We start from the raw sequence: 17,772 nt of genomic DNA, 5'->3' as shown, positions 1-17,772 counted from the left end.
ATTAGATAAAAGAATATAAAATACTTTTTTTATTTACATGCTACATACGACAAAGTTTGGCTTCCTGAAATAAAATAAACTATGTAGGTATTTTTAAGTACCTAATGTGAGATTATTAGTTATAAGAAACTTCTTTAATGGTGAGAAATTGGGTCACTCTTATCTCAATAGAAATCAAAAAATTCCAAAAAAACAAAAGAAAATAATACAGTTGGAAGTTAATCTGGCCCTGTTAATTTACTATGTCTTTTATATATGCATACAAACTCTCTATACTGAATCCCTTTTTTTGAAAAATAAATAAATAAATAAGCATTTTAAAACACCGAGTCTGGTAGAAACACCAGACTTGACTGCTTACTAGATATACCTTGCCAGACATACATACCAAATAATTTCTATGCCTTGTCTAGAATAAAATTGATTTCCATATTCTTAAAATAACTCAAGTTCATATTCTTAGGTATCTAATAAATGATGATTAGTCTGTTTTCCTCCCTATAGAGATAGATGGGCAAATATATATCTATAATCAAAAAAGGATAGAAGAATTAACAAAGGATATCTAAGAGGTACAGACTAATTCTGCTGTTCACAACTCCCTGGGAAAGGATGATTTTGCTTATTTTTTGCAAGGGTTAAAAAACAGATGCCTTAAGAGACATCTATCTAGTTCCAACACACACACACACACACACACACACACACACACACACTTCTTGCAGATGATCTTGAACATATAATGGTCAGTGGGTTTCTGCTGATGGAACACAAGGCTTCCAAAATTACTCGAAACATCAAATTATGCTCAGGACTTTGAGAGGCGGATACCCTATGTTCTATTTAATGTGTATGTTTCATTGCATATATTTTTTTAACCAAGTATATCTTTATTTTAATAACAGGCCAAGGGCTAAAAACACTTTAGAGAAGGGCTATTTTTCTACCTCAGCAAAACTATAGAGGACATGCTAGATTGTTGGATGATCCCAAAGCCTAAGTTCATTCTATTTAAAAGATCTTAAACTCTTGAAGAAAAAGAAAAAAAAGTAGAGTGGAAAAGGGAAATAAAGCCTTTTCTTTTTTGAAGTAATCACTTGAGTCCTCCCTACAAGTATAATGATGCTCATCCTTGGCTAAAATGAATCTAAGGAGTTTTCTCCATTTTGCCCATGTTGGCAATGCTTCTAAATTTCTAAGTATTTCATACATTTCAATACATCAAAATATATACTCTTTCATATCTGCACTACTTTCAATAAGTAACATGTCTCTCTACAACTGCTAATATGCAACTATACCTGACCTGAACTACGTGTCTTTTACTCTTAATCTAAAAGGAAATGTTCCACATGTAGACAATTTAACTGCTGTTGTAGACATGTTCTGCTCTAAATGAGGCCTTGCCCAACAACCGTGATCACATTTGCTTCCCTATTTGAATACATCAGTGTCTATTGCATAGTGATTTCTCCCCCTTGCAACAAGGCAGTGTTCTTGAAAGGGCCGCCTGGTAGCAAGAAGAGTAAGTCGACTTTGGGTCAACTAGTGATAAGATTGCTTCAACAGACAATTCTTTAACAGAACTAAATTATTTTAAAAACTAATTCTTTTTCCAAAAACAGTAAATTGTTTTCAAAAAAAGCTAATATCTCTAAAAGATGTTCCCAATGTTTAAACATTTTCCCCTAAAATCTAGAACACTTAACACCAAAAAAAAATCAAAATTCATAGAAAAATGAAAAATAACAAGAAGATTTCTGATGTTTAATGCCTCCTATCAGCAAATACACCATCTGGTATACTTGAGCGCTGTTCATTCAGTTTAAATAAAGCTGTCTGAAAGTTCTTCTTTAAGCCAAAAATTAAAAAATGAAAATGTTGTGTTAACAATGAATGAAGCACAGTAATTTATTGCTATTAAAGCCACAACTGGCCAGAGCCTTTCAGCAGTCCAGGAGGAAAGCAGAATTCCTTGCTTCCTCTGGAAACTTGATTGGCATCACTTTCACTTTATGCTGTAGGTTTCGTGGCTGAAGCATTACAAACAGCACAATATTTTAGATACTTATGCTAATGGTGGTAAAAAGGATCATCTGATTCTTATTTTCATCATCCTTAATAATCCTTTTTTTCTAAATCTTCAAATAGATCTGTAAGTTTTAATCAACAATTTCACAAATATAAATTTCCCCACCATTAATCATCCTTTTTCAAAATCCTTATGGAGTGAATTACTAGCTGAGTGGGGACGCCAATTCTAGTAAGTGAATGTTACCCAGCAGGGATATAAAGCTGTCAACACCATGGTTGCTCTAAACTCTCCCCCAACCTTCATATGTTTTTTAAAGAGATATTAGCCTTTTCTTTTCTTCCAGAGGACGTTCTATAAAAGCTGATTGTCATACAAATCTGAGCACTTATATTTTATTACGTACATGCTTTAAAACATACTGTTTAGATAAGAGCAAAAACATCCTAAAAAGTATTAGAAATACAAAGAAAAACTGATTGACTTTCTAATAGTCTTCTAAAGCTAACCACGTTGTAAACAACACACTAACTTTTAAGTCCCCTATTAAAATACAACCTTGAAGACTGTGATGTTTCTACTACCTCAACTAGTTAAATTGGGCCACTGAAATAATTTCTTTTTTTTTAATGAACATTTAATTCTCATCAAAAAGCACAGCAAACTCTCTTCCTAAAAGAGTTACAGCAACAGAATCTACTATTGCAACAAATGCATTCAGGAATATTTATTCACCTCGCTGTTTATCAAAAGCAGTGGATAAATTGTCATTTTATTGGGTAACCAATTCAGTTAATGATTTCTCCTTTTTTTAGGGAGAGAGCTTTATGAAAGAAAATCACTAAAGATTAAAAAATGCATCTTCCCAAATTGTGAGCTCTATTTTTAGAATATAATATTATAGCCCTCTTTATAATTTTTATAAGACTACAATATATCTGAAAATGATAATAAATGATGCAGAGCTATAAATATTTTTGTAGTCACCTATGCTTATTATACTGCTACATAAAGAAAATTTTAAAAAGAAGTAAGTTGATAGAAATATAATTTATATTTACTCTGCATATCAAAAAAAGTAGTTGTTAATTATAAAGAACCACTAATTAGAAATAAATTTTAAACATTTTTTTGAATTTAGAATGTTCATTTTCAAAAAGGCTTTGCTTTTCTCCAATCTATATACATGATTAAAAGTTACAAAGAAATGATATTAACATCTCAATGTACATTTGGAAACTGTGTAACTTAAATCCGCAAAATAATCATTAACATTCAGTAAGAAAACTTTGTACTATTGAAATTTTATGTTCTAAGTTGTTATATTTTAAAGCTCTCTTAATTAAAATCTTTCCAAACAATCTATATGCTATATAGAGTAAAATCTTTCTTCTAAAAACTCTTTAAAAATCTATCATATGTAAACTATTTTAACCACTGTACTATTAAGTATTATAAATGATACTTGAGAAAAAATAATGTCATTTTTATTTTCAGTTTGGGAAACAGCTAATAAGTCCTATGATATTACTAAATTAAGTTAAAGTACAGAAAAAGTAACTAAAGCAGCTTGTTGAAATATCTATTTTTCCTCTATAATCTTAGCTTCTATCAAATTATAATAAGTGGTCAAATGTGAATTACAGTCTCAGAAAATATGAAAAGCAACCACTTTTTACACTAAAGGTACCCCTGGTCAACAAAATTAGGCAGTTTCTTTCATAATTCAACATGATATAAGAAAAACTTGTTTTAGGGAAGCACAATTATTAATAGATACATTCTAAAGTGTTTAGAGACACCTTCCAATTTAGTGAATTTCATTAGGTCTTCAGAAAAAAAATGGAATTTCAAGTCCAAGTTTTTCTTTGTGTATAAGGTCACTTTGAGAACGCATCCCCTCCAAGGATTTCCAAAAGTTTTTCAGTCAAACATTATCAACACTTATCATACCATCCCACACTTGATTCTACCACATTCACTATATATTCTTCTTTCTTATATGCATATACCAAAAGATGGCATGAAATTGAAATGTCCAAACTTACTGCTCCAGTCTCAAGACAACACATTAATAAACACTACTTTTAAAAAGTGGGCCACAGAACTATCAAGGTTTTTTTTCTCTATAAAGTATATCTACAAGACCCTAAAATGGAAGATACATAAGCCAAAATCTGTAGCCAAATAATTTTAAAGCTTTAAAAATTGCAAGAATGAGTGCTTCTTAAGAGAAATGACTAATATAAGGAACTAAGGCAAACCATCCTGAATGCCTACCATGAAGAAATAGTAGTAGGAAAATAAGTAAAAATAAAAACATGTCATTTTATAAAATGTTTGTTTTTGACTCTTTAAAACGGTCAAAATATTTTTTGAAATACATACTATGGTTATTTAGAACAAGCTTTGGCCCTTGTCAGGGTCCAGCTTTGCCAGGATTTTGTAGCATTTCAGGCATGGTTAATATAAAGAATTGTATTAAATAGGCTATTGCTGAAAACATTAGAGGTAAAAACCTTCAGAAGCAAAAAATTTTAAACTAGTGATCTATCTCAAGTAAACTATACACAATGTAAAGTTGTGCATTTTATATGTAAAAAACAACGAAGCAAATGGCAAATAAACCTCCAAATACTTTAATGATGCTTAAATTTCTCACATCTTTTTTATATAATTAATTTTCCTAAACATTAAACAAGAAAGTAGTCGTTTATGTAGTAACAGCTACAAAAGATTTTCTTCAAATAATATTAAATTCTTGGAAAGGGAAACATCATGTAGCCAATAAAGCTATTACGCTATTTTTACCTGTTGTGCTATATAATTCACAACAAAGTTATAAATGCACATCACTTTAAATTTTATAGAAAATGGTAGCATTAAAACCCCTAAGGGCCTGACAAATTAATGGTGATTCTTTATTCTCCACTTGAAATGTAGCAGGAATATCCAGTTGCTACTCATTTCTCGACGCACTGTCCTAACAACAAAGTAGCACCAACACTCTTGCTCCTATACTAGCCTGAGCATTAAGGACTAGTCCAGAAAAGCGAACGCACCTAAACTTCATCCCTGAAACACACACTCTGAAGCAAGGCAAAACAGTTAACTCACCAAAAAGCTCTCTAGGAAAATCTAGAAACAGTTAGCTGGCTGTGACATAAACCTGCCAACACCTCAGCACACAGTGGCAAAGTGCCCAAAAAATGCCACCCTCTGGGTAAACCACTTTCTTGTTTTAACTCGAGATGAAGCTACCAGCTGCAGATGAGAGGCGACGGGGGCATTATTTGGCAACCTGGAATTCACTTCCTGTAATCCTACACCGCGACGGTGCCTAATCAACCTGAACCCTGACACCCGGGCCATTATCACCGGGCCGCGGGCTGCGCGCGCCTCCCTGCTTCAGGCTGTTACCTCCCACGGCCTTGGCCACGGCGCCGTTGGGCCTCCCGCGGGCTCCCATGGGGCTGCCGTTCTGCTCCAGCCGGGCCACCTTCACCGGGGGAGGCCCCTTGACGTCGGGGCTGCCGCTCCGCCGGTCGGGGCTGTCCCGCAGACACGGGCTCTCGCTCCGCCGCTCCATGCTGCTCCGACTCGGAGACAAAGTTCCCACCGGCAGGTCGCAATAAAATGCGCAGGGACCTGGGGAGGGGGGGAAAGGGGGAGGGGAAAAAAAGAGGGAAAACCGCTCACACACGTGATAGACTTTCAGGCCAGTGGCAGAGCGCTGCACCATAGCCCCACAAACTTCCTCCCACGCCGCCCGAGGGGCCCCAGCCTGGAAGCCTGCCCCAACTGTACCCTGGGCGGCCCAGAGGAAGCACAGAGCTTGAGGTGCTGCGAGTCTGCCCGCTCGCTGGTTCTCAGGAGTTAGCCCTTGGAGACCATGTTCGACCTGCACCCAGGGGAGCCCAGAAGTGGCCCACCCATTGGAGCAGAATTGGCATAAGTCATTCTCGTGTGCGACAGCCTCGCTGTATGGACTTCAAGGTTGCGGAAAAAGTGAACTTCATAAAAAGACATCTCATCCACTCAAGGAGAGTGGTCGAGGCGTCCATACGAAACCGAATTAACCACATGATGAATGTGCTGTAAATGACGGGCCTGGCAAAAGGATCCCTTTGAAACCCCGCTTTTTACCTTTACTGAGCAAGTCTTGACACACACACACACACACACACACACACACACACACACACACACACACACACACTGCACAAAATCAACTCTAATTCCACATTAACAAGCATCCGAAAACACGTGGAGGTATTCATCAGAATAACCTCCAAAATAACCTTGATGGCAAGGGAGGGGGGTTACACTCGTTAATATTTGTAACGTTATCTTTATCCGATCGTAAGTGATTTTTTTTAAAGCTCTTCACCATAAAACACAAAAGCAAAAAGCATTTAAGTTATTCGTTGCAGGATCAGCCTTCATCGACCCCAATTTTACAATCTCTCCAAAAAGTTTTCTTCTGGGCCGCTTGGCTGCAAGCGCGCTCCTCACGCAACCCGTAGATCTCGGCTACCCTTGATTTTGGAGAGGCGGAGGAGGAGGGGTAAACACCTGATGAAGCGGCACTCACATTGCCACTGACATCCCGGAGAACCAGGAACCCGGCACAACAAAGTGTGCTGGGAATCCTCGCCGGGTGCGTGAAGCCGCGTCGCCAAGGCTCAGGGCGACGAGGTGGGGGTGGGGGGCGGGGTAGAGGGGAGGTGAGAGGAGAGAGGCGAGCGCTAGAGGAGAGCGAGCATTCCGGGCGAGCAATACGCCCGCACTCCCCTGGCAGGGCAGTCCGAAAGGGCAAGATGCTGGGAGGGAATTCAACCGGACCCGGGGCTTCCCCGAACTCCCGAGCCTGGCGCGAGCCCTCGCCCTGCGTACTTACTGCTCACGGTCTGTCTGTAACTTGGCTGGCTGAGGCTCTGTCCATGGAGCAGAAGTAGAGAATCCAGGGTGGAAAGTTTGTGGTGCTTCGCCTTGCAGTGTTCTCCTAGTCTTCCTTTCGCTTTACTCCTTCCCCTTTCCTCTTTCCCAGGTCCTAACGTTTAAGGTCCTGGGTCAGGGTGTCTTCTAGCGCGGAGATGGTTGTTATGATGATGATGGGGGGGAGCAGCCGGGGGGGCGGAGGAGAGGGAGAGGAGGGCTCCTCCTAAGGGGCACCCGAGCGGGCGGGGGAGGGGACGGCAGAGGGGGGGAGGAAAGAGAAGGAGGCTGAAGAAGCCTTTTCACACCTTCGGGAAGGAGACCGGTGCTGGAGAGAACGGGCTGAGAAGTGGGAAGCGGCGGCGGCGGCCGGGGCTGCAGTTTCGCAGGGCTGCTAGCTCGCAAGGAGGCGCGGCTGGAGCGGTGGGGCCGGTGCCACCGACAACCGAGAAGACGCAGGGAACCGGGACCGCGCACAGGAGGAAACGCGGCGGCCGCCCAAGCTGTCACCTCCAGCCTCTCCCCTCTCGGCCGCCGCCGCCGGCAGCCGGAGCTGGACTCACTGACAAGCCGCAGAGAGACACACTGAGAGGGAGATGATTATTAGTTGCGTTGAGTCATCAGGCAAAGTGAGTCCTTTTGGGTTGTCCTCGGTTTCCGATTTCTCCCCCTCCCCCTTTCCGTCCCCAGATCTAGCGCCTTTAAAATAATAATTTGGGGTGGGGATAGGAGAAGTCTCTGGGTTATTTCGGGATGGGGGTTAGGGGGGAGAAGATCTAAACCCAAGCCAGACTGGTCCGCCGCAGTGAAGGAGAGTGGGGGGCGGGGAGGCTGCGGGGGGAGGGGGGCCCCGCCTGGCAGGAAATTAAACATCAATCAATCAATCGCTGTGAGCCCGGCGACCCAACAGCGGCAGGGCTGCGGAGGCGGCAGAGGGACCGGCGAGGGGCGGGTGGGAAGCAGGGGGCGGGAGGAGGAAAGCAGAGTCGGCGGTGCAGGAGCAGTGCGGTGAGGACCGCGCGCTCTGGAAGGTGGAGGGCCGAAGGCAGAAAACCGAGTGCCGCACGAGGCTGTGGCCGCAGCCGGTGGGTGGGTGCGCGCGGGCGCAGGCGGGCGCCGAGGCCGAGGTCTGTTCCTCCTCCTCCAGGCGGGTCCAGGGCGCGGCCGCCTCGCGCAGCCCCGAGGCGCACTGGTCCCGGCGCGGAGGCGGCAGCGACCGGGCAGGCGCTGGTTGCCTTGTCTCCGGGCGGAGGCGCAGACCGACGCGCAGGAGGCAACCTCAGCTGCCTCGGCTCCCGGTTCTACTAACTGCGGGGAATACTTTCGACTTTGGAGAGATAGGAGGGCTATCGCCTCCCCCACCCACCGCCTCCGCCCACCACCCACCGCCTCCTCCCCTCCGAGCAACTTTCCCGGAGCCTGCGAGCTCCCCCTCCGCGCCGAGCGGGCCGGCGGGGCCGGCGGGGCCCGCCGCGCCACCGCACGCGCCGGGGAGGCCACTTCACCCTCAAAGCCAGCACAGCCGTGGGTCCAGAACAAAAGACCGAGTGTCCCGAATGGCAGGAGTACCAGCACTGCCCTCCGGGCTCCGGGTGGCACAGGAGAGGGGGCTGCGTAGGGGCCGCAGGACGGGGGCCATCCCTGGATGATGTCCCTGGAGCGCTCGCTGCGCCGGTAGCATCTCGAGCTGAGCTGTCCGGGCCGCCTGGAGGCCGTGACGCGGAGGCAGCGAGGGCGGTGGGACTGCCTGTCCTCTGGCTGAGGGGCTGAGACTCTTGGAACCCCAAAAGACCTGGGCTGCGAGCGCGGGCGAGCTGTACGATGAGGGCTCGGTTTCCCCGTCCTAGGCGAGGCCGCGCGGGGGCTTCCCCAGCAGGTCCCGCGAAGCCGTAACTGAGCCACAAACTTTTGCTGACTCCCGCGGCCGCAGTCGCCCGCAGCCCCGCTCCGGCCGTGGCGCTCATTTAAGGTGGCGCGGGTACTAGCAGGGCGGACCAGGCTCCGGCCGCGCTATTGTCCCCTAAGGTACCGTTTGGTCCCGGGACCTCCTTAAAGAAAAGCACGTGGGAAGGGGCCGCATCCCCCGCGAGATGCCTGGAGCCCCGGCTGACACTCTCGGTCCTGACCTGGGACTGGTAAATGTGGAAGCGTCCCCTCCCGCCTTGAGGCTGATGAAGCCTTCTCAGCTGGTGGCACCTCTGACCCTCTCGCACACTTTGGCTCTCCTTCCTAAGCCCTGGACCCCAAGAACTCCCTACCACTTCACTGCCTGAGCCACCGGGTCCCCCTTAAGAAGCGTTGGCTGTACGGCGGCGCCAGAGGGCCAAACTAAATTCGATTTCGGGAAACGCGCTTGGGGGGCAATTCTGCAAATCGTTGTTGGTTGCACTGACAGAGGAAAGCCGCGTCCACCTAGTGTGCCCCAAGCAAAGCCGGCGTCCACTCGCCGCACCTACCCAATGGGCTGAGTGCCCGCTGCCATCCCGTCAAAAACAGGGACCTGGGAGGCGGGGGAGCCTCAGGAAGAGAAAGGGTACCAGAAGCGAAACCTGCCCCCGGCCTAAGTCTCAGCGCCCAGATCCTGGAGAACCCCGCACCCAGGCACCGCCCACCAAGTTCCAAAAGAGCCGGAGGCGACCGGGGAGGCGATCCGACCTAGCCAAGAAAGAAAACCAGCAGAATAGTAAAGCTTCACAGAGCCACCCTGGGAGTTTTAGGCTGCGTGTTTTTTTCCGTGTTTTTTACTCCCCAAGCTTCTTGCCCCCTCCTCCCCAAACGAACGGGTGAGAGAAAATGCAGTTCGAAGTCTGTGAGAACAAAGTGGCTCAAGTAAACCAACTCGTGGTGGTAGCTAAAAGATTTTTGGCTGCAAGGAAACAAACTGTAAGTTTGATCGACAGTTTTTTTTTTTACCGGTATTATCACGTCGGAATGTGAAGGGGGTGTTGTGAAAACCAACTATCACTGTCAAAGTTTGAGCCCGTTTTCAAAATAGTGAAAGGCGCATTTCCTATTAATATCTTAACAACAATAATAATGCTGTTTCTTTCCTTACCTTGGTGTTGAACTGCAGAATCCTCCTCCGGATCAATGTCCAGGAACTTAGAAGAAAGAATTGGTGATATTAGGACTTCAGTACTTCTGGAAAAAAATGCAAATGATTTAGCCAGGATCTTTCCTGTCTGATTCGTCACTATTATTATATATGATGATGCGAATGGTTGGAGCGATTCAATCTTAAGTCATTAATGAGCTATTTTATAAACACCACTGTCTGAAGATCCTCATTTACATTTTGCCAAGAATCACTTCGCTAACCTCACAGTCTATGTCAACAGCATGATTACGGACTTCAGTTACACGTTTATAAACAACACAGCCGTATTGTTAATCGGTTAATATTTTATAAAGTGTAAATATTTTATTATGTTTTGAAGGGAACGATTGATTCTAAATTATTAAACCTCTGAGAAGGGCGTTTTAAATAAAGTATACAATTAACTACAATTAAATGTACATTGTGGCTAGTTTTTCAGATTATGCTCCCTTTTAAATTCATTGATTTTCTATTGGAGTTTCCTCTTCCGTTTTTGATAGTGAACGAATCTATCATTTTTGGCAAAAGAACTAAGAACACTTAAATTGCATTTAACAAAGGAATATGTCGAATGCTACTAATTATTATCAGAAATGTGTTTTGAATGTAGACTTATGTTTAGTAACACATTTTACAAATTTATGTCCATTTAAAAAAGGAGAAGTCTAGGAAGTTTTGTGGTATATGCCCAGTTTTTTCCTTGAATTTTGTCCCTAATAAAGGCCTTTTCTGTTTCAAATTACATAAACTTTTCACTGCACAATTTTTGTATTGACCCTATTTCAACAGAGCTAAGCGATTGTTTCCAGCACGTTTGATTTTGACAATAAATTCTAAATAACATTTTTACCTTTCGCTAGGATTTTCTACTTTTTAAAACAGTAAATAAATTATGATGATTCAAAGGTTTTGTTTGGTTTCGTTTTATATTCTTCAAGTGGTTTATTTACTAATTTTTTTAAACAAAATCACTCAAGAAAAGAATTGGTTTTAATTGTTTGTCTTTTTTTTTTAAATAATTTGATCCAAAATGCATTTTTGCAGTTTGCTGAAGTCCTCATAGCATAAAGTTCACTTTGGAAGACATTTTTACCTCTCAGCTTGCTTCTCTTTGACGTTTTTGTCAGGAATCTGCTCAGACTTTCTCCCCCTTCCTTCCCACCCCCAATTTTTCGTGTTATTTAGTCAAAGGTCGCCTGTCTTTCATGATCACACTGAGATTTGTTATTTTAAAAATCAACGGCTCTTTATACTCTGGGCTTAAATATGCATGTTTTTTCTTATTTCCATGTTCTACCCGTTTCTCTTTATCTCTTGCCAGGCGTTTCTTCTTTCTCTTACGGCCTGCACTTTTAATGACAGCTTTTTCTGATTTCTGACTTTCGACATCTAAGTTTTGGTGCTAGTTCTCAACTCGGCCAACCTTCTTACCCTAGTGCCAGCGCAGGACGGCCTAGGCCAAACTGCCTCGGGAGCAGAGTACCGGGAGCCGGGTGTGGGACTCCGGCTCTCAGCTGGGCCGCCCAGACCTCTGAAGGCCTAGCATCCATCACCAGGCTCCCTGGACTTCAAGTTCAGTAACCAGGCAAAGAGGCCCTCCCGGCGGTGCGCTGCCTCTTAGAGAGGCCCAGAAAGTTGTACCGCGTCGTCCCTCTACTCCCGCACGCACAGGAAAAATTCTATGGGAATTGCCAGAGTCCATAGCCTTCGACGGCTTCTAGGAACGAACCCACGCGGGCCTGTCTCTCCCTCCGCCCCTCTCCCCAACCCCCACCCGGGACTTGCTCCGCTGGGGGCGTAAGGAGGGCGGGAGGGAATCGTTTCTTTCACTTGAAGCCCACACCAGCTCTGAAGCCCATTTCCGCAGAAGACTGTCCGGGTATTGTTGGGCGACCACATTTTCGCGGACCTCATAACTGCCCGGGGTTTGGACTAGAAATTGGATGCTCCAAGGGGCAAGGGCCCGGGCCAGAACTCCCACAGGGAGAGCGCCTAGAATGATAGATCAACAAGGGTGGGCTCGAGCAGTTTTCCCAGACTGCTCGGGGCGTCTGGGGTCTGACCGGAGCGCAGGGGGCTGCGGACACTTACTTTGTTATCTGCACGCCTTCCTCGTTGGCATCAGACCCGGACAAATCCCAACCCGCGCCAGGCAAAGATAAATTACTCCTGGCTTCCCCAGCGGCTCAGGGGGCCCGGGCAGGGGCGGAGCGGTGAGGAAGCCGTCGGGCCGCCTAAGGTAGGGGCGCTGGAGGTCCTGCCCCCATCCTCAAAAGAACGAACCCCTGCGGCCTGGACAGAGATGCGTCCCAGGGGGACGGCGAATTGGGGAAGGGTGGGGAGCAATTAGTCTGCGTTAGATGGTGAGCCCAGCACCCAGGACGCCGGAGGGTCTGTCAGAGGAACAATGCACAGGCCCAGAGGTTGGGAAGGGACGCGCGAAGGTCGGCCCAGGAGCTGCCTAAGGAGTGGACTGGGGGCTTTCTGTAGCCGGTTCCCAGAACTTTGGGATGGGAGAAAGCGTCGGGTGTAGGCACTGCCTGCCCCAAGTGAGGAAAGCGAGGGGACAGGTTTGGTGGAAGCTAGAGTAGTCATTTGGTGGGAGGTGTGGACGTTCTTTCTCCGCAGCCGCGGGCTGGACTGCTGCACGGAAAAGCGGAGGGCCTGCCAGCTTTGAACCCTACTCCAGGGACACATGACAATACCCCCAGGGTTCTCGCATCCCTTCATTCTCTTTCAGAGTCAAACGCTTAAGAGCTGGATCCCCTTCTGCAGCAGCGCATGCCCTAATAATCTAGGTTTTCAAAAAGAGAAATCGACTTTAAACGACTGGGTAACAAGGCAAAGCAGGAAAGAAAACGAAACGCCACAGCAGCCGGCGCTGCCTCCCCGCCCCCACGCGGGAGTGGCCAGAGCTGGAGCTCGGAGTCGCGCTCCGGACCCGCTGCGTTTTCCGTCGGGAAACACCGAGCGTGGAGTAAGGGCTCGGTGCCATCCTCAACCCCCGGGCCCAAGATGACAGTGAAGAACTTGACTTGTCCTCACTGCCTGATCACCCCCGAGCCAGGGTCTCAGCCTGGTCCCAGACCGGAGCTGAGGTGTCCTCTCCCGACAGCGCCACCGCGTGGGCAGCGGCCGAAACCTGCGGCGCCTGTTCAGTCTACAGCGTCCCAGAGCCTGCCTATCCGCGTCGCCTGGAGTCCTCGGCTTCAGGATGAGGCGGGGGTGGGCAGGTCCCCGGCCGGGGCACAATCGGATCACCCCATACAAAAACGCGGCCGGCAGGCGAAACATTGGCGCCCTCAGTTTGCCCCAAACCTTTGTAATGAAATGTATACCTGCAAAGTCCAAGCCACGGCGCCCCACCTGCACCCCAAACTCCACGCAAGCCAGCGTGCGTTGTAAAATCCGCGCCCACCCCTAGCCGAATCGAGTGAGCCCAGGAAGCCAGATCCGAGGCAGCCCAAGCTTTAACGGCTTCGGGAGTGTTTTGGGGCTCTGGGCCTGCGCTAGTCTCACCACGCGCGAGAGAGCATGAACGTCTGCGGCAGGACCCAAGGTCCTAGACACTTAAAAGGACCGAGGATGAACCGGGTAGTCGGTCTACCCGGCGTTTCAAACCCGTCCGGAGTAGCTAGGACCTAAAGGGCTTCCTGGGCTGGTGACTCGCCTGTTCTCTCCTCATGAAGCCCCACGGACACCCTCTTAATCCGTCAAGGCTTGACCCCGGGTCTAAGGCCCTCGTGGCTGTGACAGCGGCGACCTGGGGCTGTCCTTCCCCACCCTGCAGTGCCTTGACCGCGGGTCCTGCAGTCAATCCAGCTGAGCAGGCATCACCTGGCTCTGCCCCGGCGCTGCGTTAGGACTTGAGAACCCCCACGTCCGACTTACAGGACTTCAGGGGTAGGTTAGGGCTTATTAAATAAATTCAACTGTTCGCGCGCGCGCATAAACACACACACACACACACACACATTTTGGGACTGCCTGCTACTAAAAGGGACAACGACCCAGAAAGGTGTAAATTCACCTAGTGCCCACCCAATTACAAAGCCCCAGCCCCACAGAAACGGGAGCGAACCCCGCATCCCTGAGCGGTCCGACGCCCGGCGAACACCAGCCCGACTCTTTTACAGAGCCAGGCTAGCCGCACCACCGTGCGCTCCCGTACGGGCCGCAGGGGCCGGTGCCCAGCGGCTCCCGGAGCTGAGCAGCGCAGTGGGCCCGCTGAGTTCCGGCGCACGGTGTCCGCCTGGCCTGCTCATGCACACCCTTTTCATTGGCTGTGACCTGTTCGTTTCTAAATTCTAATACCCACAGGCCACGCGGAGATATCTCCAAGCGTGCCAGGCCCGGCACCCCTGCCAAGTGGCTCACCTCAGCTCGCTGCGCCTGCCTTTGCCCCCGGTGCCAAGTACAGAGAGAGGGGCAACCGGTTAGGGCGTGAACGACGTCTGCTCACCTCCAGGAGCCGACAGCGGGTGCCTGCGGCGTCGCTCGTCCAGCCCTGGGGCTGATTTAAATAACTAATAAGCTCAGATAAATTTTACGAGGGGAACTTTTCCTTCTAGTATCAATAAAGCCTAGTTATTGGGTTTGCTGGTTACCCAAGCTGGAGTCTCCCAGTCTCTTTCTCCCTCTCCTCTCTTTTTCTCTCACTCAAAAACCGTCAAATGTGTGTGGGGTGGAGTGAGGGAGTGTGTGCAAGTGTGAGTGTGAGTGTGTGAAAGAAGTTGTTGGTTTCAAAAGTCCTTCGCCTAGAGAACAATCGTTACTGTCGCTCTACGGTGCAGAGTTCTGAAAGGTGAACTGTTGTTATTTCAGAGGAGAAAAATGTTGACACCAATTCAAATACCACAGTTCAAGTATGGGGGGAGTCCTAAAGATTTTTCCTCTTGAATGTGACAAAGACACGTGCAGTGCTCCCCTAATAGTTTGCATTTTAATTAACTTTCACTACATTTTGACTTCAGCTCCTGGATTATAGTGATACCTGTTGTTTTCAGTAAAGATTTCTATACCATAATGCATTCTAAATTTTTGTTTCGGTTTTCTAATCGTTTTAAAAGCATGTTCTTAGTCGTAAAGAATTTTCCACCTGGGAACTATGGCTTGAAAATATAAAAGACCTTTCACAAATAATAACTGCAAATAGCCCTTTCGTTAGTGTCCACAAAATTGTTAGCACCTATACAAAATCTCAGAAATCTAAAGGCAATTTAAGCATGTTTCTCTCCAATCATACCTAATTTTTTTTTCCTTTCTGTTGTATGGAAGCAAATCTTTTAAAGGACTTTTTAGGAACGCATTAGGCTAAAATTTGCTTGAGTTTAAACTCCCTTTTAGATACAATATAAATAGTGCCTGCCAATGTCGACCTAACGAAATGAAGAGTATTTCTGAATCAGATTATTATTGGGGTCAGAAGCTAGGCAATGAAAAGCGATGGGAATACATATTTGCAAACCAAGGGAGAAGAGGTGAGGGGAAAGCCCGCTTCTGAAATTCCCAGGAGTACATCCAAACCTGTGCACTCATATCTGTAGTGTTTGTATATTATGGAGAACTTTTCCTTTCCATTTTTAGTCAGAAAAATATACGAGCGTCCCTTAGTTCGTACTGTTTTAAGCGGTGAGACCCAGAGTCAGCCAAAGGTTGCCTTCTGCCATGTAACTTCCAGAGGCCCACAGTTATTCAGAATATTCTTTGCACACTCAGGGCAGAGAAGGGCGTTTTCCGACCCTTTTCAGCGTGGCCACTTCTCAACCTTTCTCCCTCACCCGCGGGTCCGAGTGCACCGGAGCGCCTGACCTTAACCCTTCTCAAAATCGCGTCGGTCGTCGGCGCTTGGCTGCAGAGGAAGCGAACCTGGAGCTGTGTGTGTATACTCCCGGTTTCCCGCTTCTCCAGAGGGTTACAGTTTTCCTTCCCATCTGCTCCCACACGGGATCCTTTTCCCATCTTACTCCCCAGTCTTGCCCACTTCAGGCTCCTAGCGCCCCGCTGTAGTGGCCACGTGCTCAGGGTGCTCACCATGGAGACCCCTTGTCCCCAAAGCTGGCCATGTTAAGGGAGGATGTGTCCTTTCCTAGCTGTCCTTCGAGTGCCAGGAAGTCGAGCAGAACAGAAGAGAAAGATGGAAAGACTGGGAAGGAAAGTGCAGGGCTAGTAGGGTAACTCGGAACCTCAGCGATGAGGACCTCAACTTCCACTTAACCCAGCGCCTCCCCTTCCCTCCCTGCCCTACCACTGCAGGGCCCCCACCCTGGGCTGCGGGTCCCCAACCGTGTATGTTGCTCGGGGAACCCAATTATCCCCTGGCTTTAAGCACTCCTTTCCCAATTATCTCCCCGTTAACGCGCACTTTGGTTTCAGTTAAGCTGTTTTCTGAGGTCGTGGAATTTTTTATGTCTGTGCCTCATCCACAAACCTTCTTAAAAAGAGCATCCCCAGAGCCTGGCTTCTGCCAGACCCTGTATGATCTCCCAGAGCTCTTTGTGCAAGAGAAGTGATTTGTCTATTTATAGCAGGTTTAATTAAGACAGTTATGTGCTGTGAACTCTTTGGGCCACAACCAGTGCATTTTGATTTGGAAAGTCAAAGAGAATCACATCTTACACTTGTGGGACCCCGGTTGGCCGCCCAAGCTGGGAATAGACGGTTCTGAGCGTCCACACCGGCCTCACTGGATCTTGAGGAGTTCCCTGCAGAGCCTGCCTCCCTGCTTCTCTCCAGTGACCTCCAGCTGAGTCTTCCCGCAAGACCGAGGCCTTCCCGGCAAAGGCTTGAAAGATGACCGCTCCTGGTGATCCTCAGCTAAGCTGCCAGGTGCCCAACTTCGGCGGATCCAGCTTTGGGTCAGCCAAAACGCTCCCGACTCCAGGCTTATGTCCCCCACCCTCCCTCTCCCCCCAACCCACCAATTTTAGCAACAGAGAAAGTCGGAAAAGCCTGTCTCTCCTTTTCCCCAGTTGCTCATCCAGTAGCGTCCCTTCCCCCCAACCCTCAGACTTAGGTGCCGGGCTTCAGCAGAAGCGTTTTTCTAATTTGTCATCATTGGAAACCTCAGACTATTGGAGTGTAAAACTTCAGGGGCTTCCAGGAATAGGCAGACTTCTGGCACTCGGAAGAAAGGGCGGGGTGTCGCTGAGGGTCCCGGACAGGAACGCCCGACAGAGGCTCCAACATAGTCTCCTGCACTTTTCCTCCCCCTCCAGCCCTGCTGCACCGGCGCCCTCACTTGTCCATCCTTTCCTCTTCTCCCCACCGGCCTTCGGAAGTGTTCTGCAGGTTCTTGGGCCCTCATATAGGAAAGAACTGGATCCTCTCAAGGTCTCTCAACCTCCTCCCCTCCTTGACGATGTCCTGGACCCAGGACTCCATGGCCGAGGCCACCAATCCTGCTTGTACTTGTTATAACACGTGTGGGAGGTGCGCGTCTCTACTGCTTCTCTGGGTCCCTCACCTCCAGTCCCCAGGGCCAGCGCCTACATGCCCCCACCACCCTTGCGATTCTTACCTATGGAAGCTGCAGACCTGCCACTAACTTTATCGATCACCTATAACCGATCCCCTTGGTTTTCAGTAGATTTGGAATCCAACAAGGGTAACTTTTTAATTATTATTTTAAGGATTTGAGGCTCCTGAAACATTCTGAGCATACCTGCTTTGCGGGGGTGGGGGTGGGGAGACTCAGAGCAGCTAT

General features: G+C 47.7%; 2 protein-coding genes across 3 annotated transcripts in view; one reads left to right on the top strand and one right to left on the bottom strand.

The window, feature by feature from the left end:
* SATB2 (SATB homeobox 2) overlaps positions 1-10,154 on the bottom strand; it is a 178,786-nt gene extending 168,632 nt beyond the window's left edge. The window contains exons 1-3 of one of the 2 annotated variants that reach the window (XM_036900512.2): positions 7,279-7,888; positions 6,933-7,085; positions 5,453-5,680 (exon numbers count right to left, since the gene is read on the bottom strand). In XM_036900512.2, the coding sequence (XP_036756407.1) occupies positions 5,453-5,621 (169 nt within the window). In that variant the 5' untranslated portion in view covers positions 5,622-5,680; positions 6,933-7,085; positions 7,279-7,888. Of the gene's footprint in view, positions 1-5,452; positions 5,681-6,932; positions 7,086-7,278; positions 7,889-10,025 lie in introns of those variants that run through there. The other variant, XM_036900513.2, reaches the window with a different exon arrangement.
* On the top strand, positions 7,129-10,179 carry LOC130684172 (collagen alpha-1(I) chain-like). Its single transcript, XM_057504323.1, has 4 exons — positions 7,129-7,134; positions 7,289-7,542; positions 7,881-9,853; positions 10,044-10,179. Exons 1-3 carry the CDS (start codon positions 7,129-7,131, stop codon positions 8,617-8,619), a joined length of 999 nt encoding a protein of 332 aa, XP_057360306.1. The 3' UTR covers positions 8,620-9,853; positions 10,044-10,179.
* Positions 10,180-17,772: the final 7,593 nt, after the last annotated feature.

The sequence above is a fragment of the Manis pentadactyla genome, chromosome 6 (genome assembly GCF_030020395.1).
Source record: "Manis pentadactyla isolate mManPen7 chromosome 6, mManPen7.hap1, whole genome shotgun sequence".
NCBI classification, from domain to species: Eukaryota; Metazoa; Chordata; class Mammalia; order Pholidota; family Manidae; genus Manis; species Manis pentadactyla.
Note: the sequence above shows the minus strand (reverse complement) of the source record. Positions and strands in the feature narration are given on the sequence as shown.